Source organism: Oryctolagus cuniculus, chromosome X (genome assembly GCF_051225735.1).
Source record: "Oryctolagus cuniculus isolate XC-2025 breed Fujian yellow rabbit chromosome X, ASM5122573v1, whole genome shotgun sequence".
In the NCBI taxonomy this organism is placed as follows: Eukaryota; Metazoa; Chordata; class Mammalia; order Lagomorpha; family Leporidae; genus Oryctolagus; species Oryctolagus cuniculus.
Window position 1 is genome coordinate 43937688 of NC_142888.1, and position 22459 is coordinate 43960146.

The 22459-nt window shown below is 38.1% G+C and overlaps 1 protein-coding gene across 8 annotated transcripts in view; it reads right to left on the bottom strand.

Moving 5' to 3' along the window:
- Nucleotides 1-22459, bottom strand: part of MTMR8 (myotubularin related protein 8) — a 134288-nt gene that overhangs the window by 24198 nt on the left and 87631 nt on the right. For all 8 annotated transcript variants that reach the window (XM_089323756.1, XM_051827744.3, XM_089323755.1 and 5 more), the window contains 2 exons: nucleotides 18606-18806; nucleotides 14126-14254 (listed from right to left, as the gene is read on the bottom strand). In XM_089323756.1, coding sequence (XP_089179882.1) covers nucleotides 14126-14254; nucleotides 18606-18806 — 330 coding nt within the window. The remainder of the gene's footprint in view (nucleotides 1-14125; nucleotides 14255-18605; nucleotides 18807-22459) is intronic.

Below are 22459 nucleotides of genomic sequence, written 5' to 3' on the forward strand. Positions count from 1 at the left end.
GGGCATTCAAATTGGAGAGGATGAAGTCAAATTGTCACTGTTTACAGAGGACATAATTTTATATATAGAAAATCCCAATGACCCCACCAAAAAGCTGTTGGAGCTAATAGACATACTCAGCAAAGTCAATGTACAAAAATCAGTAGCACTGTTATACACCATTTCTAATAGCTTAAATATATTTACACATTTCAAAATCACAGAGAATAAATTTCAAATGTCTCATAACAAGAAAAAGAGTGAGGCAGATACATTAATTAGCTTGATTCAGTCATTTCACATTGCATACATGTATTAGAACATCACATTATACCTCATAACTATATACAATTATAATTGATAAATTAAAATACTGATAAAAGAGGTAAATGTATAGTGATAAATATTACACTAAAAAAGAAAAATTATCCCAAGTCAACAGCATAACCTTACATCTCAAGGAACTAGGAAAAGAACAAACTGGCCCAAAGTTAACAGAACATTAAATATTAAATGTAAGAGAATAAATAAATGTAATAGAGAATAAAAAATCAAATAATGTAAGAGATAGCTCTTTTTAAAATAAAGATGAGCAAATTTGACAAAACTCTTTAGCTAAACTATGGGAGTCGAATATAATCATAAATGAGAAAGAAGCCATTACAATTCATGCCATATAAATAAAAAGAATTATAAAGATTAGTACAGGTTAAGCATCCCTATTTAGTAACTTTGAGCGGCCTGCATTGTGGTGCAGCAGGTTAAGCTGCTGCCTGAGACACAGACATCCCACAAAGGTGCTGGTTTGAATCCCAGCTTTCCAACTTCTCATCCAGCTTCCTGCTAATGTGCCCAGTAAAGTGCTTAGACCTCTGCTGGTTTCAGCATGGCCTAGCCCTGGTCATTGCAGTCCTTTGGTGAGTGTACCAGCAGATGGAAGATCCTGTCATTCATTCATTCATTCATTCATTCATTCATTTTCTCTCTCTCTTTCTCTCTCTTTGCCCTCTCCTGTCAATTCTGCCTTCCAAATAAATATTTTTTAAATGAAAGATCTGAAATCTAAAATGCTCTAAAATCTGCTTTACTCAAAAGTTTTGGATTTTGAGGCATTTTGGATTTCAGATTAGAAATGCTCAACCAGTAATTGTAAGGAAATACTCTAAAACCTGAAATTGAAATCCTTCTGGTCCCAAACCTTTTGGATAAGGGATACTCCACCTATACAATTTTATTCCAACAAACTGAACAACCTAGAAGAAATGGATAAATTTCTAGAAACACAGCCCACTGGGTCATAAAGAAATACAAATAATGACTAAGGATAGTGAATCAGGAATCAAAAACCTTCAAACAAAGAAAAGCCCAGGACAAGTGGCTCCACTGGAGAATTCTCCCAAACATTTAAATAGGAATTAATGTTAATACTTCAAAAAATTGGAGAACAAAACATGTTTCCAAACTCCCTTTACAAGGCCACCATCACCTCCCCACCAAATCAAATAAGGATATCACAAGGAAAGAAAATTACAGGTCATATCTCTAATGAACACAGATACAAAAGTCTTCAAACAAATACTAGCAAAGTCAATTCAACAGCACATTAAAAGGATTCTGTATTATGTTAAGTGGAATTCATCACTGGATATCAAGATGGCTCAATATATGCAAATTAATGTGATATACCACATTAATAGAATAAAGGATAAAAATCATGATATCTCAACAGATGCAGGGAAAGCATTTGAGAAAATTTACTACCCTTTTTTAAAAGAGATTTATTTATTTATCTGAAAGGCAGAGTTACACACAGAGAGAGAGAGAGAGAGAGAGAGAGACAGAGAGGTCTTCCATCTGCTGGTTCACTCCCCTATTGGCTACAATCTGAAGCCAGGAGCCAGGAGCTTCTTCCGGGTCTCTCATGTGGGTGCAGAGGCCCAAGGACTTGGGCCATCTTCTACTGCTTTCCCAGGCCATAGCAGACAGCTGGATTGGAAGTGGGGCAGCTGGGTCTTGAACTGGTGCCCATATGGGATGCCGGCACTGCAGGTGGTGGCTTTACCTGCTATGCCACAGTGGCGGCTCCTTAATATCCTTTCATAATAATAATGATTTTGGGGCCGGCGCTGTGGCTCACTTGGTTAATCCTCTGCCTGCAGCGCCAGCATCCCACGTGGGTGCCGGGTTCTAATCCCGGTTGCTCCTCTTCCAGTCCAGCTCTCTGCTGTGGCCCGGGAGGGCAATGGAGGATGGCCCAGGTGCTTGGGCCCCTGCACCTGCATGGGAGACCAGGAAAAGGCACCTGGCTCCTGGCTTCGGACTGGCACAGCGCCGGCCATGGCGGCCGTTTGGAGAGTGAACCAATGGAAGGAAGACTCTCTCTGCCTCTCTTTTTCACTGTCTATAACTCTACCTGTCAAATAAGAAAAACCAAGCAAATAAACAAACAAACAAACAAAAAAAGATTTAGGTACAGAGGGAATTTATGGGCAGGCTTTTGCCCTACCCCTAGTGGTTAAGACACCAGTTAGGATGTCTGCATCCCATATCAGAGTGTCTGGGTCTTTAACTTATAAACAACAATTAAAATATACCTATGCAAAGGAGCAAACATTATAAAACTCTTAACAGAAACTACAGGGTAAAAGTTTTATGACAATGGATTTAGCAAGGATTTAATGGATAAGACACAAAAAAGGCAACAAAATAAAAATAGATAAACAGATATCATACTCATGTAATTACTGACTTCCGGAATACAAGAGCCAAATTTGTTCATTACAAATTACCCAGTCTGTGGTATTCTGCTATAGCAACATAAATTGAAGTGAGTCAAGACCTGAACTGGGAATCCAATGAAAATGGGGCTTCCCAACTATATAGAATTTATGTGGCACAGATCAAGCTCTAACTAACAGGGATCATAAACAGTTGACTACCATAGTATAAGACAGATCTCACATAAGTGTGGAACAAAGGAATGACCCTCAAAGGAGGCTTTGGACCTCAGTCCACATATACTTTGTTGATGTGGATTTTTATGGCTTGGAGGGTTGCCCAGCCTATATTAGACCTCATAAAGAGTCTGGGCAGACAATCAATGGAAAATGTTAGCCAAGGCCAAAGATTTCCTCCATCAGCTAGAGATGTTGAAGTGGGCTTATCAGGCAACAGGTGGTGTGAAGCATGATAACTTGGCATGTCCAGAGTAGACTAAATGGAGTCATGAGTCTGCCCAGTTGTTTTTCAGGAAGACTCCTGACAAGTCTAAGTCCTCTTTTCTGACACTAATAGATAATGGTAAAATAATTTAAGAAATCATAGCTGTCCTGGATTTAAAAGAAACTCATTAAAGACAAACTAAAGTGTTCCTTGTTAATTCTACAAACAATATACCATCTGCTTAAACAAAAATTATTATCAACAGTGATGCCAGCACCCCTCAAGGCCCAGAAAACCACCTACAGCCAGGCCCCTGTTTCAGTGCGGACCCTGACATGAACAAGAGAGGTTATACTAGATCTTAAAGAATAAGAGGGAGCCGGCGCCGCGGCTCACTAGGCTAATCCTCTGCCTAGCGGCACCGGCACACTGGGTTCTAGTCCTGGTCGGGGCAATGGATTCTGTCCCGGTTGCCCTCTTCCAGGCCAGCTCTCTGCTGTGGCCAGGGAGTGCAGTGGAGGATGGCCCAAGTGCTTGGGCCCTGCACCCCATGGGAGACCAGGATAAGCACCTAGCTCCTGGCTCCTGCCTTCAGATAGGCGCGGTGCGCCGGCTGCAGTGCGCCAGCCATTGGAGGGTGAACCAACGGCAAAAGGAAGACCTTTCTCTCTCTCTCTCTCTCTCTTTCTCACTGTCCACTCTGCCTGTAAAAAAAAAAAAAGAATAAGAGGGACCCAAATTTGATGACCTCTGGTCAGTGGAACAATTACAATGCTTACTAGGGTTATATTACAATCTGCAGCAAGTGTTTGAAGACAGCTTCTCTTTCAAAGCCTGCCCTTGATCTCCAATAGTAGGGACCTGGCAGTTGTAGAACCCAGCAACTTCCAGTAAATAGTTGTGCTTTTACCATATTAACTGTAGTTTTGCTCTAAACAATGGGTGCCCAAATCTCCCTAATGCCAGGAATCATCTATGCTCTAAAGGCATCCCTTTACCTCAACCCTATCCAATAAGTGATTGACTTAAGAGGAAGACTATTTAAAGGAATAATTACCCATTTCATTATTAAAACTGGCTCAGTTCTGCTAAAATATTTCATCCTGATTATATCACTTGAGACTACCTTTTTTTTTTTTCCAATTATTTGAATGAACTTCAGTGAGCAAGTAATCTAAGGGAAAAATTTCAGACTTTTCAGCATTTGGTGGATACCACCTTGTGAGAACCAATTAATCCTTCCTTACTGGTGCAGATCATTCTTTTAGTATCAAGTAGCATGCAGAAAGTTTCCAAAAATTTTGGTTTCTTTGAAAAGATTCATAGTTTTAACACTTAACATTTAAATCTGTGATCCATTTTGTATTACATTTTGCATAAAATATAAGGAATAGGTCAGTTAATTTGGAGTGGGGGGTGGTAGTCAATGGATTGCCTTGGTATCATTTGTTGAAAAGGCTGTCCTTCCCCAGTTGGATTGCTTTGCAATCAGGACATATTTATATGGGCCTAGTTTTAGATTTTCTATCCTATTCTACTGAGCTACCTATCTCTCTCTTCATCAACATCAGAGACTTGATTACCACCGTTTGAAACTGGGTAGTGATTTTTTGTTTATAATTCATTTTCAAAAATTTCTTAGCTAGCCTAGTTCTTTTGCTTTTACACAATAAGTTTTAGATTTTGTAGCATCTTCAAAAACATCTTGCTTGGATTTTGATATGGAATGTATAACTGCATATCAATTTAGGGAGAACTGACTGCTTTACTATGCTTAGATTTCCAATCTATGAATATGTAATCTATCTCCATTTATTAAATCTTCAGATTTCTTTCATAAGCATTTTGAAGTTGTCAGGACACGTCTTGTACATGTTACCATTAGGGCCTCTCTTGAAGTATTTTTTGAGTGATTACAAATGATATTACAGTTTTTATTTTGTTTTCTATGTATTCAGTGCTAGGATATTCAAACACAATTTATTTTTCTATGTTGATTTTATATTCTGTGACTATAATGAACCTCACCAATTAGTTAGAATATTTTTCTTTGCAGATTCTTTGGAATTTACTATACAGATTATCATGTTATATACAAAGAGATTATTTTTTCCCTTTCCCATCTATATGTCTTTTATTTCTTTTTCCTCTTGTAATCCCCTGGCTAGGACTTCCCATATTATGCTGAGTAAGATGGTAAAAGTTAATATCCTTGCATTTTCCCTCAATCTTAGATATACAAGAATTCTGTCTTTCAAGTACAGGGGGATGTCTGTATCTGTGCATTCTACATCAGTGCATATTTGCATTTTAGATTTCAGAATATTTGTACAAAAATTATATCTGTACTGAACATGTAAATTTTTTGTAGTTTTCCCTTAAACAACAAACTATAACAAATATTTACTTAGCATTTATATTGTATTAGAACACTAAAGGTGATCTAGAGATGATTTAAAGTATATAGTAGGATGTGCATAGGCTACATGCAAACGTTATTATACGTAAGACTTGAGCATCTGCAGATTTTTAAATTATGAATTAAAGTACCTTATAGGGCTATTTCAAATTTTTCTATTTCATGTTGCATGAGTTATGGTAGTTTGTCCTTTTTAAGGAATTGGTCCATCTCATCTAAGGTACCAAATTCATGAACATATATAATTGTTCTTTGGCTTATGTCAGGGTGACATCCTGATAAACCCATTCTAAGTTTAAAATATCAAAGCCAAAAGTGCATTACATATACCTAAGCACTGAATGTCATAACTTAGTAACAAAATACACTGTAGAATATTGGTTGTTCACCCTTGTAATCACATGGTTGACTAGGAGCTGTGCCTCACTGCTAACCCCTCAGTATCACAGAGTATCATATCATTTAGATCACTAGCTCAGAAAAAGATAACAATTCAAAAAAGTTGAAGTATGACTGCTACTGAATGTGTATCACTTTTGCACCAAAGGTAAAATAATTGTCAGTTGAACCCTGGTAATTCAGGGACTGTCTGCAGTTGTTCATAATAGCTTTTTTTAATCCTCTTTTGATGTCTGCAGTGACACTCTCTGCTTCATTTCAGACACACCTCATTTGTATATTCTGTTTCCTCACTGTTGGTCTGTTTTCTCTTTATTCTTTCTTTCCTACCTGTTTTGGGTTTTTCTTTTGCTTTTATAGGTTCTTGATGGCTCAGCTCAGAACACTTAATGCAATAAATTTCCCTCTCACTGCTTTAGCTGCATCCCACAAATTTTGAAATGCTGTATTTTAATTTATATCAATGTATTTTTCCCCTTGAGACTTTATTTGAAACAAGAATTTTAAAGAATCTTGCTTAATTTCTAAGTGTTTGTAGATTTCCTGTTATCTCTGTTTTCAATTTCTTGTTTGACTCAATTGTCAGAGAACACATTTTATATAACTTCAGTTTTTTAAAAACATTGTTAGCTTTCATGGCTCAGGACATAATCTATCTTGGTATACAATCCATGCATGTTTGGAAACAATATGCATTTTTCTGTTGTTTAGTGGACTATTATTATATAAATGTGGATTACATCTTGCTAATTGTGGAGTTCTTATATGTCATTGCTGATTTACTGTAATTGTTCTATCAACTGCTGAGAAAGGACCGTTTCCAAGAATAATTATAGGTATGTGAAGAAACACTGATAAAAGAACATAAGTAAAAATCTATAATTATGCTGCATGCTTTCAATCCAGCTCCCTGCTAATGTACCTGGATAAACAGCAGAAGCTAGTCCAAGTACTTGGGCCCCTGCCACACCATGTGAGAGACCCAGGATAAGAGTTCCTAGTTCTTGGCTTTGCCCTGGCCACTGCGGCCATTTGGGGAGTGAATCAGCAGCTGGAAGGCATCTCTGTCTGTTTCTCTCCTTCTCTCTTACTTCCCTCTCTCCCTTACTTCTTCTCTCTCTCACTGTGCCTTTCAAATAAATAAATCTTTTTTCAAAAGACAATAGTGATAAAATGATCAATTCAAGAACAATACCAACCTAAAACATATATACACCAAACAACATTTTTAAAAACACATAGTTAGGGGTCGGTGTTGTGGTGTAGTGGGCTAAGCCTCTGCCTGCGGCACCAGCATCGTATGGGTGCTGGTTCTCATCTAGGCAGCTCCTCTTCCCATCCAGCTCCCTGCTGATGTGCCTTGGAAAGCAGTAGAAGATGGCCCAAGTGCTTGGGCCCCTGCACCAGACCCAGAAGAAGCTCCTGGCTTTGGATTGGCTCAGCTCCGGCTGTTGCAGCCACTTGGGGAGTGAACCAGCAAAATGGAAGACCTCTCTCTCTGCCTTCCAAATAAATAAATAAATCTCTAAAAAAAGGGGAGGGGGCTTCTTTTTGTTTTGACTACCTAGAAATTTTTTTCAAGCAGGAGTGGCCTCCTGGATGATATTTGCTGAAAGTATAAAAGGCAAATAGGACAGCAGGACAAGCAGCAGACAGAATAAAAAGCCTGAGAAGGAAGAGGTTGAGGGAGGAGATGCATGGGAAAAGCTCCGGTGCATACCAGGGAATGTGAAAGGCCAGGTACATGCACAGGCCTATATACTCTAAAAAGATTTCACAAACCTCTAAGCGTTCACCTGTGGCTAACTTTTAGGCTCTACACAAGCAGGATGTGAAGGCTAAGGCAGAACATATTATAAAGGATCAATGATTAAGAATTGAAAGTGTATACCAACACAGAGAAAATCTGCAAAGACTAAGACACTAATTTATTTATCTGCATTTGAGGAAATCTCTATTAGTAGCTAATTGACAAAAGAATTAAGTGATTACATATGATACAGTATACAATCTTTACAAAATAATTTAGAAACATTAAAGAGAGGTGATACTCTGGTTTCTATACTTTAATATTCAATCTATCCAATTCTTAACAACAAAAATTATGAGTCACTAGAAAAGTACAAAATAGGCCAGTGCTATGGCACAGTGGGTTAAACCACCACTTGTGATGCTGGCATCCCATATCCAACGATTGGTTTGAGTCCTGGCTGCTCTACCTCCAATCCAGCTCCCTGATAATACACCTGGGAAAGCAGCGGATGATAGTCCAAGTACTTGGGCCCCTGCCACCCACATGGGAGACCTGGATGAAGTTCTAGACTCCTGACTTTGGCCAGGACCAGCCATGGCTATTGTAGCCTTTTGGGGAGTGAATCAGTGGCTGGATAATTTCTTTCTTTTTTTAAAGATTTATTTTATTTATTTGAAAGACAGAGTTACAGTTAGAGGTGGAGATAGAGAGAGAGAGAGAGGTCTTCCATATGTTAGTTCACTCCCCAGATGGCCGCAACGGCTGGAACTGCACCGATCCAAAGCCAATAGCTTCTTCCGGGTCTCCTAAGTGGGTGCAGGGGCCCAAGGCCATAGCAGAGAGCTGGATGGGAAGAGGGGCAGCCGGGACTAGAACCAGCACCCTTATGGGATGCCAGCGCTTCAGGCCAGGGCGTTAACCCGCTGTGCCACAGCGCCAGCCCCTGGACAATTTCTTTGTCTTTCCCCCTCAGTCACTCTGCCTTTCAAATAAATAAAAATAAAAATCTCAAAAAAAAAAAAAAGGAAATATACAGTACCTAAAACTGACAAAAGAATGATATTGAGACTGTCAATAAAAAAAGAAGGAAAAATACAAAAAAATCATGGGCCATTTATAGGAAAAAAGAAATTAACAGAAACTGTCCATTATGAAGTCCAAATTTTGGTCTTAATAGTCAAATAAATCAATTGTTTTAAAAATTCTAAACTGAAGAAAATCATAGCCAAATAACTAAAGGAAACCAGGAGGACAGCATCTGATCAAATAAAATTAATAAAGAGATAAAAGTTATAAAAAGGAACCAAATATAAATTCTTGAGATAAAAAGTACAATAAATGAAAAGAAATTACAAGACATATTTGATAACACATCTAAAAGGTTAGAAGAACAAATTAATGAATCTGAAGATAGCTCCACTGAGATTACCCAATTTGGGGAAAAAAGAAAGAACAATGATGAAAAGGTCCTAAAGGGCCTGTGGTAGACTATCAAACATAATTGGAGTCCCAGAAATACACATAATTGGAGTCCCAGAAAGACACAAGTGATAGAAAGACATAGACAGAAAAATCAATACATAAAGGCAGAAGACATGCTGATTTTGAAAATACATATGAATCTATATGTTTAAAAAGCTTAATGTAACAATTTAAAATTTAAATTTAAATTTAAACATCTTTTCCTTTGATTATTGAGTATAGATAGCCCTTGCCTACTTTTATGCTGGACTACGGTCTTTTTACTTTTGATTTGTTGAACTCTTTATTTAGTGGGGCCAATAAGCCTTTGACCATAATTTAAGTTAAAAATACATTATATTGGGGCCGGTACTGTGGCACAGTGGGTAAAGCCACTGCCTGTGGTGCTGGCACCCCATATGGGTGTCAGTTTGAGTTCCGGCTGCTCCACTTCCAAATCCAACTCCCTGATAATGTGTCTGGGAGAGCAAAGGAAGATGGCCCAAGGGCTTGGGTCCCTGCACCGACATGCAAGACCCAGAAGAAGCTTCTAGCTTTGGATCGGCTCAGCTCCAGCAGTTGCAGCCATTTGGTGAGTGAACCAAAGGATGGAGGAGCTCTATGTCTCTACGTCTCTCTCTCTCTCTAACTCTGTATTTCAAATAAATAAATGTATCTTTAAACATACATTATCCCAAAAAATATATTTTTTTTCAAAAGCTCAGTCAACTAACTCCAAGTTGGATAAACTCAGAGGTCCGTTTTGAGACATATTATAATTTGTCAACAGACAAAACAGAGAATCTTGAAAGCAAAAACATCAAAGTAACTGATAACATAGAAGGGATCCTCAATAAAATCAATCAACAATTTCTTGTTGGAAACCATGGAGGCCAGAAGGCAATGAGATAGCATATTTAAAGAGCTAAATAAAAAAGTCAATGAAGATTATACCTGGGTGAACTACCCTTCACAACTGAGGAGATATTAAGACACTCGCAAACAAACAAGAGCTCAAGGAGTTCATCACTAGTATATCTGTCCTATAAGAAAGACTAAAAGATATCCTTCAGGCTTAAATGAATGTATGTTAGACAGTAACTGAGGCCATATTAAAAAAAAACACACCAGTACAGTATCAGATACTTAATTAAGTACTATATTACTTAAGTAATATAGAGAGAAATGTATAAAAACCATAATTATAGGTATATATTAGTGGACTCACAACATATGAAATGCAATTTGTGACAACAACAATAGAGAGGATGGAGCTATATAGGAGCAGAGTTTTTGTATACTACTGAAGAAAAACTGGTATACATTTAAACTAGATACTAAGAAAATAAATAAAAATATAGAAAGGAGGAAAGTAAAAGATAATCAAAATGATACACTACAAAATATCAATTTAACTGGAAGAAAATTATAGTGGAGACATTAAGGAATAAAAAGTTACATGATTTATAGAAAACAGCAAAAAGGTAGAAGTCATTATCAGCAAGAAATTCATTTAAAAGATTTGGTGAATAGATAAAAAGATATGGATTTTTAAAAAATATACCAAAGAAACATAATCCAATTATATACTGTCTTTAAGAGGTTTTAGATTCAAAGTAAAAAAAAAAGTGAATATACACAGGAAGATAATCCATGCAAATAGTAACCAAAATTAAACTGATGTGGTTAAGTTAATAAAATAGAACTGAAGTAAAAAATTTTTTTCCGAGCTGGCGCTGTGGTGTAGTGGATAAAGTCGCCACCTGCAGTGCTGTAATCCCATACAGGCATCGGTTCAAATCCTGGCTGCTCCACTTCTGATACAGCTCTCTACTGTGGCCTGGGAAAGCAGCTGAAGACGGCCCAAGACCTTGGGCCCCTGCACCTGCGTGGGAGACCTGGAAGAAGCTCCTGGCTTTGAATCAGCGTGCCTCCAGCCATTGCAGTCAATTGGGGAGTGAACCAGCAGATGGAAGACCTCTTTCTCACTCACTCTCTCTGCCTCTCCTCTTTCTGTGTTACTCTTGACTTTCAAATAAATAAATACATCTTTTAAAAAATTAAAGAAAAATTTCATTACACAAAAAAGACATTGTGATTCATAAAAGAGCCAATATATCAAGAATATATAATTATAAACACCTGTATCTAAAATACGTTGAGTAAAAATTTACAGAATCAAAGGGAGAAATCAACAGTTATACAGTGATAGCTTGAGACTTCAATATCTCATTTTATAACAGACAGAACTAGGTAGAAGATTATTAAGAAAACAGAGTACTTGACCTGAGGAGAAAGAGAACATGCCATATAATAGAATACATATTTTCTCAAATGACACACATCATTCTCAGAACACATCTTACTCTCTAGGTCAGAACACATGTTAGGTCACAGAAAAAGTCTAAATAAATTTTAAAAGATGAAAATGATACAAAGGTTTTTCTCTGATCACAATGAATGAAATAAAAAATAAATAACAGAAGAAAACCAGGAAAAAATTAAATATGTAGTAATTAAACAACATACCTTTTTTGAGAGGCAGAGAGAGACAGAAAAAAAGCCCCCATCTGCTGGTTCACTACTCAAGTGCCCACAATGGCAGAAGAGGCTGAAGTTGGGAAATGGGAATTCAACACAGCTAACCCATATGGGTGGCAAGAACTCAACTACTTGAACCATCACCACTGTCTCGTAGGGTCCACATTAGTAGGAAACTGGAGTCGGAAGCAGAGTCCAGGGTAAAAGCCAAGTATTCCAATATGGGATATGGGTATCTTAACTGAAGTCTTAACCACTAGGCCAGCTACCTGCCCCCAAGCAACACTTCATTTTTAAACAATGTTGTTCTTTTAAACAGAACTTAAAAAACCCAACTCTTCCCTTGGTGATAGCTTCCTGGAAAGCAGCAGATAATGGCTCAAATACTTGGGTCCCTGCCAACCATGTGGGAGACTTGAATTGAGTTCTTGGCTTGTGGCTTCAGCCTGGCCCAGCCCCAAATGTTGATTGAGGACATTTGGGTAGTAAACAAGTGGACAGGAGATCTCAGACATACAATCTTTCACACACACACACACTTTCTTTCTCTCCCCTTTAAAGAAAATAAAATAAATAATAATAAAAAACTATAAAAATAAGATAAAATTAAACTCAAAGCTAGCATCAGGGAGGAAATGAAGATTGGAATATTGCTTAGAAAAACAATAGAATCAACAAAAATTGGCTCTTTGATGTCTTTTTGTTTTTGTTCCTTAAAACTGCTTTAGATGTTCAAGGTCTCTTGTGTTTCTATTTGAATTTTAGCATCAAGCATCATTTTTTCTAGATCTGAGAAGAATGCCGTTGGTATTTTGATTTGGGATCACACTGAATCTGTAAATTGCTTTCAGTAGTACGGACATTTTGATGTCATTAATTCTTCCAATCCACGACCATGGAAGATTTTTCCATTTTTTAGTGTCTTTTTCTATTTCTTTCTTTAATGCTTTGTAATCTTCATCATAGAGATCTTTTATCTCCTTGGTTAAATTTATTGCAAGGTATTTAAAATTTTTGTAGCCACTGTGAATGGGACTGATCTTACAGCTTCCTTCTCAGCTATGGCATTGTCTGTGTATACAAAGGTTATGGATTTTTGTATGTTGATTTTAAATCCGGCAATTTTTCCAAACTCTCTTATGAGTTCCAATTGTCTCTTAGTGGGTTCTTTTGTTTCCCCTATATATAGAATCATGTCATTTACAAACAGGAATAATTTAACTTCCTCCTTTCCGATGTGTATCCCTTTGATTTCTTTTTCTTACCTAATGGATCTGGCTAAAACTTCCAGGACTATGTTGAATAGCAATGGTGAAACTGGGCATCCTGTCTGGCTCTGGATCTTAGTGGAAATGCTTTCAACTTTTCCCCATTCAATATGATGCTGGCTGTGGGTTTTTCATATATTACCTTGATTGTGTTGGGGAATATTCCTTTTATATCCAATTTGTTTAAGGTTTTTATCATGAAAGGATCTTGTATTTTATTGAATGCTTTCTCTGCATCTATTGAGGTAATCATATATTTTTTATTCTTCAATTTGTTAATGTGATGTATATACCATGACCAAGTGGGATTTACTCCAGGAAAGCAAGGGCAAATTAACACATGAAAATCAAATATATCACATTAACAGAATTAAAGAAAAAATACACAATCATCTCAATCTGTGCAGAAAGAATATTTGACAAAATCTAACAGTTTTCATCATAAAAACACTCAAAAACTAAAAACAGAAGGGAATGTTCTAAGCATAACAGCAGACATTTGTGAAAAACTTCCAGCTAACATCACATTCAATGGTGAAAGACTGAAAATTTTTCCCAATACTGTATATACATACTTATTGTCATGGGTATTAGACAAGAAAATAAAAGATATCCAAACTTTAAAGGAAGAAGTAAAACTATATTCAGAAAAGGCATAGTCTTTTATAAATAAAATCCTAAAGAATGTACAAAATAACACTTTTTTAGCCAATATATGCTGTATTCAGTTTTGTCTTATACTCATTAATTTGTTGTCAATAAGCACTTTAGCCTCAAAAGCTTTATAAAAATATACCAAATAGCTGCATTCTCTGCTTCTCTTTTCCTTTCTGGGGAAAGAGACATGAAAGAAGAGGAAGATACAGAGGAAGACTAAAGGAACGAAAGTACAACCTGAGTGGTTGTACTGATGCAAGTTGACTACTATTTCTTTATTGCCCAAAGTAACTAATAACGAACCCCTGAAAACCAAAAGGAGTCGAGCTCTTGTTTTCAGAGGTAGCAAGGAATGGGAGATATGGGGACCTAGAGTCCTGCTCCATAGCCAGGCTTGTACAGATGGTGGCAGCTATCCAAGGATAGTGAAGGCATCTGAGGCTCTGGAGCCTGCTGTAAGAATGAGTAAACAGCTTAGGAACTTACTGAATGTTGTAGGGTACAGTACTGGGATTGAGTACCCCATACATAGTGAAGCCTTTATATAGAGGGTTCTTGAAGTCTGGTTTCCTCTGAACCAAGAAAGGCCACACAGAATGTGTTTTCTCATGGACTCTGTTAGAAAAGAAAAACAAGTCAAAAATTGTTAGTAGTAAGTAATCTTTTTTTTAAACTTTTATTTAATGAATATAAATTTCCAAAGTACAGCTTATGGATTACAATGGCTCCCCCACCATAACTTCTCTCCCACCCACAACCCTCCCCTTTCCCGCTCCCTCTCCCCTTCCATTCACGTCAAGATTCATTTTCAATTATCTTTATATACAGAATATCAGTTTAGCATATATTAAGTAAAGATTTCAACAGTTTGCACCCACATAGAAACACAAAGTGAAAAATACTGTTTGAGTACTAGTTATAGCATTAAATCACAATGTACAGCACATTAAGGACAGAGATCCTACATGAGGAGTAAGTGCACAGTGACTCCTGTTGTTGACTTAACAAACTGACACTCTTGTTTATGGCATCAGTAATCACCCTAGGCTCTTGTCATGAGTTGCCAAGGCTATGGAAGCCTTTTGAGTTCAGGCACCTCCTTCTTTGATGACCTGTTCTTCCCACTGGGATCTCACTCGCGGAGATCTTTCATTTAGGTAATTTTTTTTTTTTTTTTTTTTTGCCACAGTGTCTTGGCTTTCCATGCCTGAAATACTCTCATGGGCTTTTCAGCTGGATCCAAATGCCTTAAGGGCTGATTCTGAGGCCAGAGTGCTGTTTAAGACATCTGCCATTCTATGAGTCTGCTGTGTATCCTGCTTCCCATGTTGGATTTTCTCTCCCTATTTTATTCTATCAGTTAGTGTTTGCAGACACTAGTCTTGTTTATGTCATTCCTTTGACTCTTAGTCCTATCATTATGATCAATTGTGAACAGAAATTGATCACTTGGACTAGTGAGATGGCATTGGTACATGCCACCTTGGTGGGATTGAATTGGAATCCCCTGGCACGTTTCTAACTCCACCATTTGGGGCAAGTCTGATTGAGCATGTCTCAATTGTACATCTCTTCCCTTTCTTATTCCCACTCTTATATTTAACAGAGATCACTTTTCAATTAAGTTTCAACACTTAAGGATAGTTGTGTATTAATTACAGAGTTCAACCAATAGCATTAAATAGAACAAAAAATACTAAAAGGGATAAAGTATTAAGTTGTTCATCAACAGTCAGGGCAAGGGCTGATCAAGTCACCGTTTCTCATAGTGTCCATTTCACTTCAACAGGTTTCCTTTTTGGTGCTTGGTTAGTTGTCACCGATCAGGGAGAACATATGATCAATCTTAATAGTACTGTTGAATTCGATAATCAGTCAAATTTTACTAATAAATAACCCAATTCAAAAGGGAAGAATAGGATATAATAGAAGGATAGTAATGTCACTGAAAAACACTGATAGCAAAAAAAAATTACCTGGATTTCAATTTATTCATCTTTAAAATGAATAAGAGGGGGCTGGCACCGTGGTGCAGTAGGTTAATTCTTCACCTGTGGCCTGGCACCCCATATGGGTGCTGCTTCTAGTCCCAATTGCTCTACTTCCAATCCAGCTCTCTATTATGGCCTGAGAAAGCAGGGAAGATGGCCCAAACACTTGGGCCCCTGCACCCATGTAGGAGACCTGGAAGAAGCTCCTGGCTCCTAGCTTTGGATCAGCCCAGCTCTGGCTGTTGCGGCCATTTCAGGATTGAATCAGAGGATTCAACACTTTTCTCTCTGTTTCTGCCTCTCACTGTCTGTAACTCCAACTCTCAAATAAGTAAATAACATCTTTAAAAAAAAGGTCACTTATGTCTATGCTAAATTTATAAAATAAAGTAAAAAAAATTAAAATAAGAGGTTAGAAAGAGTTTCATATTGGCGAGCAGGAGATTCTAAGTAGAGTCTTTGCTGTAGAGTAGCTGTGTGATCTTTAGAAAATCCCTAGCTCTTTCTGGGTCTTTTTCCCAACCTGAATAATGTGACAATATAAGGACTCTCCCTAATCTATCTAGCATTCCATGAATTGGTGACCTTACTACTTTTAAAAATTTGGTGGTGGGGGAGAGATGCACTTGGCACAGTGGTTAGGATGCCACTTGGGATGCCTACAATCCATAACAGAGGACCTGGTTAGAGTCCTGACTATTCTGTACTTCCAATGCAGCTTCCTGCTAATATGCTCCCCTTGGGGGCAGCAGATGATGGCTTAAGTGCTTGGGTCCCTGAAACCCACATGGGAGACTGGGATTAAGTTCTGGGATCCTGTCTTCAACCTGGCCCACTCTTGGCTGTTGCAGACATTTGGAGAAAGAATCAGCAGATGAAGATCTCTCTCTCTTCCACATAAAAGTGAAAACAATTTAAAAATTTAAAATATTTTGGAATTGCTTTAAAGTTACTAAGAGACAGGAATCCTGGAGGGTGAATTTCTGACTCTTCTATATTTATTTAAAGCCAGTCTCTCCTTCCATAGACACTGAAACACAACTGGCAATTTATACTAGTAAATATTCACAAGTCATTCCAGGTAGGCAACCAATGACTATGGTATTTATACTCCAAGACGTATTCTTATGTTTCAATTGAGGCTAAGGGGAGGCTGTTCATCCAGCCAGGAAGCCATTTAGTCAACCACCCTAAAATACCTGGGATCCTCTGATTCCTAATGACAGCCACTGTATCATCAAGCATGGGAAGGTCATTTGCACATATCATGTCAAGAAAAACTGAAGGTGGAGAATAAAGAGGAGTGGTGCAGGTGCTAGGACCTAAAATTTTGGTATTCTAACTTTTACAATTCTCAGACCATTTTAGTGAGGCCAAAGGCCCTGTATAATCATCTTTTACATCTGCTGTTAGTTAAAACAAGAAAAAACAAGTCTTGTGGAGTTAAGGTAACCAATAATTATTTACTATGTGTCAAACATTGTTCTAGACTCTACTTGAAAAATCTCCTTAATTTTTTATAACAAAATCCTGTGAGGTGTTTTAGCCCCAAATTACTAATGAGAAAATGAAAGTAAAATTAACTTTCTAAAGGCCAAATACCTAGTAGGTAACAGAGTCCAAATATGAACCTAACTAGATCTGCCTGATTCTAAAGGCTGTGCTTCCTCCACACCCTGCCCCACAAATGAACAGCATTTCTGCTTGTTTTAAGTAAATACTATTTTAACAGATGCTAAATGTTCAAAACTTTTTAACTTTTACATGGAGATACAGATTTTTGTGGGAAATAGGTCCAGATATATTAATCTCATTTTAAGAGGAGGAAAACCAACAATGGAAAAGATCTTGGGTTTTAGTGTCTAGGGAAGTATGTCAGAGACAGAATGAATATGTCTAAAAGCATTTGGGGAGGGAGTGAGGAAGGTCTACTTGCAAAATGGAAGAGAAATGTGGATAGAAGCTACAAAATAAGTACAAATGTTAAAGCAGGAAGACTCATCATTGTTTTGTGTTGGAAGAAAAGGGAATCACAGAGAGGTGATATCATCCAAAGTCATAAAGGGGCCAGAAAACTTGGGCTAACTGCTGACTCTGCCAACAGCTGTGAAACAGGAATGGGTTGTGAAATAGTTACTTTGCTGTCTACTTCTTTTTCTCTGTCGGTAAACAAACAAGAGTACTACTTACAGGTGCTCTAACTTATCAACCTCAGGAAGTATTTATGTTTTGTGTACTCTGAGGATATTAGTTTAAATCAGGGGTACAAATTCAACTGCCTATAGGAACCAGACAGATAATGTTAAAAGTATGTGGAGAATAAACTATAAGGAGTTGCAAGAACTGCAGCCAACACGAGTGAGTTTACCTCATTGAAATGGAGCAGCTGCTATTTTGCTCTAGCTAATTACCACCATGAGAAACTGCAGGCCTAGTATTGCCAGAGTTCCTGATTTTTCAGAATATCTTGGTATAATGGTTTTTCTATTTGGAAAAAAATTCTAAATTATCTGGATTTTGGTAAAATCTCCTGATAATTAAATGATCGAAAATAATTCACAGTTTAAAGATATACTCCACAGACTAAACAAACCGTGTCTTTTGGGCCACGTGTAGGTGTATGACCTGGCAGTCTGTGATCTCCGATAAGAGCACAAATTTGACTTAGATAATGACTTCTCATACCTAAACAGCAACTGATTCTTTATAAAGCCCTTGTGCATCCATTGTTTTATTGGCTCTTTATGACTGCTCTGAAAAGTAGGCATTGCTATTTCTGCTTTGCAGATGAGTAATCTAAAGTCTTGAGAGATCTCTGTGCAAACACCGAGTGCTTTATTCTTCCAAAGGCCTTTACATTACTGTTACCTCCTACCCGTTCCTGACTGCCATCTCAAATTCAGAGTGGTCAGTACATTTCTTTTATACAGACCCCTTTTCTCCCTATGGAGCATTTGCTCACAAACTGAATTTACCTTAGATCTTCCCGATCCTTCTGGCAGTTTCCAAGGAAGTTTCCAAACTGGCAAGAGAAAATATGGTCATGGATCTCCAGCAGAAAGTTTTCATTAAATTCAAAGGCACAGGGAAACTGTTCCATTAATTGCCAAATGCAGTCTAGGAACTGGGTGAAGACAGGGGACACTTCTTTGGGGTCCCCATCCAGATGGCCACACCTGAGAAGTGAAAATAAAGGTAAAGAAAGACACTGGCTAGCATCAGGGACTATGCTGTTTGGAATAGACTACAAGGTCACCTTTTGTCTATGTTGGCATTGGGAAGGAAATATCTCATGCCAAAATGCCAGCCAGAATCTCAAAGCCAGTGAATCCCAGCTGGCTTCTTACTGGCATTCTTCATCATCATCCAGGCTGCAAAACTTTGGTGATTGAGTCTATTTTCTCTTAGAGCCTCTTCCCAAATAGAACTTTCTGCAATGATGGAAATGTTCTACAGGTGTGCTGTCCAATATAACAGTCACTAACTATTAAGTACTTGAAATGCAGCCAGGGTGACAAAGGGACATTTTTAAAAATTTTTAAAATTTGATTTATTGAATAGCATATAAAGCTCACATCTACTGGTTCACTCTCCAAATGTCTAGTGCTGGGCTGGGGTCAAAGCTGGGAGCCAGAAACTCAATTCAGGTCCTCCACTCCCAATTATTTGAACCATCACTGCTATCTCCCAAGTTTTGCATTGGCAGGAAACAGGATTTGGGAGCCAGAGACAGGAATTAAACCCAGGTATTGTGATGTGGGATGCAGGCATTTTAACCACTAGATTGAATGTCCAGTCCTTGAATTTTTAATTTCATTTAATTTAAATCTAGAATTACATAGCCCCATTTAGCTCTATGTGAGCAAAGACCACAGTTAACATTTACTGTACAGTGCTTAGAACAAAATATGCATTTTAAGAAAAATTTATTAGGGGCCGATAGAGCAGGTAAAGCCACCACTTGTGATGTTGGCATCCCATATGGGCACCAGTTCAAGTCCTGGCTGCTCTGCTTTCAATCCAACTCTGTTAATGGTGTGAGAAAAGCAGTTGAAGATGCCCTAAGTACTTGGGCCCTGGCCGCCCAAATGGGAAACCTGGATGAAGCTCTTGGATTTGGCTTGGTCCAGTCCTGGCCATTGTGGCCATCTGGGGAGTGAACTGGCAGATAGAAGATCTCTCTGTCTCTCTGTAACTCTTTCAAATAAATAAGTAAGTCTTTTAAAAAGAGAAACATTTATTACGTGCAGGAACAAAATATGATTCCAGAACTGTTTAATGTTTCTTCTTCCATAATGTCCTGTTTACCACCCCTATCATCCACTGGATACCCTTTTCAACTGGAAACAAACTTGGTGTCCTCAGCTTCTATACTGAATGTTCGCCTTCGGATATAACTGCAACTCAACTCACCAAGGACAGCACCTCTTCTTGAGGCCCAAATCAAACAGAGAAAGCTAATCATTTCACCTTCCAGATACCATGATCCTAAAACAGGGCACGGATGGGGATCAGCTTTCTCCTTGTTCCTATTGATGCTTCAAAGCTACCACCCCTTTCACATTTCTAAAAACACTTCATTCATATGTGTATGTATGTGTATATATACGTGTGTGTGTGTACATTATGGGTCATGTGTTTAGCTTATTTACCTTCCCCTTCCTCAATGTTCTCTTCCACAAACCTGTGGGTCACTCCCCAACATTCTTTGAAGAATCTGACTCTGAATTATTTATCTTTGGTGTTGATGGAGATGGCCACCTACACTGGCTTAAATAACTGGTTCCTTAAGTGACTCAAATCCGATTCTCTTCACTGATCTACTCTATCTCATCTTCCTGAATGCATAGTCATAGGCTGGTTCTTGAAGCCATATAGAAGTTCTTACCCCACTTTTGAAATCTTAATCTAAATATCTCACTCTGAACACCATATGAGGGGGTCTTCAAAAAGTTCAAGGAAAATGTGTATTACTAAAATAAAAACTATGCATGGATTTCAAATATTTTATACCAAAATAAACTTAACTTTCAATTCCATTTTTACACAAACTTTTGAAGTATCCTCATATTATTATATTGCCAAAGACTGATCATCTTCTTACCTCATCTCAGGACCTCTCCACCTACTAGATTCCTATAGGTTTTCCTTCTTCTGGATCAAGCCTAGACTTCATGGTCTATTCCACTGACTACTTTCTCCCCATTTGCTTCAATTTTCTGGCCTTTCTTGTCATTATTCTCCTTAAAAATCCAACTGTAGCATCAGTCTAGAAAGCTGGTTTTGCCTAAATGAAAGATCTCCACGAGTGAGATCCCAGTGGAGAGAATGGGTCATCAAAGAAGGAGGTACCTTTCTCTGAAGGGAGGAGAGAACTTCCACTTTGACCATGGCCTTGTCTAAAAATGATCAGAATCAGTGAACTCAGGGGGCTTCCATAGCCTTGGCAGCTCATGACAAGAGCCTAGGGTGATTACTGATGCCATAAACAAGAGTGTCAATTTGTTAAGTCAACAACAGGAGTCACTGTCCTCATGTAGGATCCTCATGTAGGATCTTTGTCCTTAGTGTGCTGTACATTGTGATTTAATGCTATAACTAGTACTCAAACAGTATTTTTCACTTTATGTTTCTGTGTGGGAGCAAACTGTTGAAATCTTTATTTAATGTATGCTAAACTGATCTTCTGTATATAAAGAGAATCGAAAATGAATCTTGATATGAATGGAAGGGGAGAGGGAGTGGAGAAGGGGAGGGTTGTGGGTTGGAGGGACGTTATGGGGGGGAAGCCATTGTAATCAATATTCTGTACTTTGGAAATTTATATTCATTAAATAAAAGTTAAAAAAATTAAAAAAAAGAAAGAAAGCTGGTTTTGCTCCCAATCCTGACCAATGAATGATGCTTAAAAATATTACAAAACCATACAAATTTATGCCATTTAAAATTAAGTCTCAGGGTTGGCATTGTGGTGTAGAGGAGAAAGCTGCTGCTTGTGATGGCCCAAGCGCTTGGCCTCCTGCCACCCATGTGGGAGACATGGATGAAGCTCATGACTTAGGCCTGACTCATCCCTGTCCGTTGCAGACATCTTGAATGGAAGATCAATCTTTCCTTCCTTCCTTCCTTCCTTCCTTCCTTCCTTCCTTCCTTCCTTCCTTCCTTCCTTCCTTCCTTCCTTCCTTCCTTCCTTCCTTCCTTCCTCTTTCCTCCCTCCCCTCCTCCCTTTCTTTTTCTCTTTCTTTCTCTCTCTCTCTCTCTCTCTCCCTCCCTCCCTCCCTCCCTCCCTCTCCCTCTCCCTCTCTCCCTCTCTCCCTCTCTCCCTCTCTCCCTCTCTCCCTCTCCCTGTCTGTTGCAGCCACCTGGGGAATGAACCAGTGGATGGAAGCTCTCTCTCTCTCTCCCCCTCTCTCTCTGTAATTCTTTCAAGTAAATAATATTTTAGGCCTTTATTTCTTCTTAAAAAATAAGTCTCTATATTCAGCTGAAACTTAATTGCTGCTAAGTAATCTTCATGTATGTAGTTGACACTATTTACTCTTTACCCTTACATCTCTTGCAAATTTTAAGCTATATTCTCAAACCTCTAACACATTTCACATCTTCCTTCACACCATTGTCTACAGTTCATTGAAAAAAGATCAAGGCCATCAAGTAAAAAAAAAAATCTAACTTCCGTCTCTAATGCTTGCCCTTTGGTTGCTTCTCTACTTCTCTTTCTATCCAGTCTCCACAGAAGACGTTTTCTTGGTTATAGCTCAAGATAATCTTTTCACATGGACTGGAGTTTTCCCCTCTCCTTTCCCTCAAAACTTTGCTCTGTCAAAGA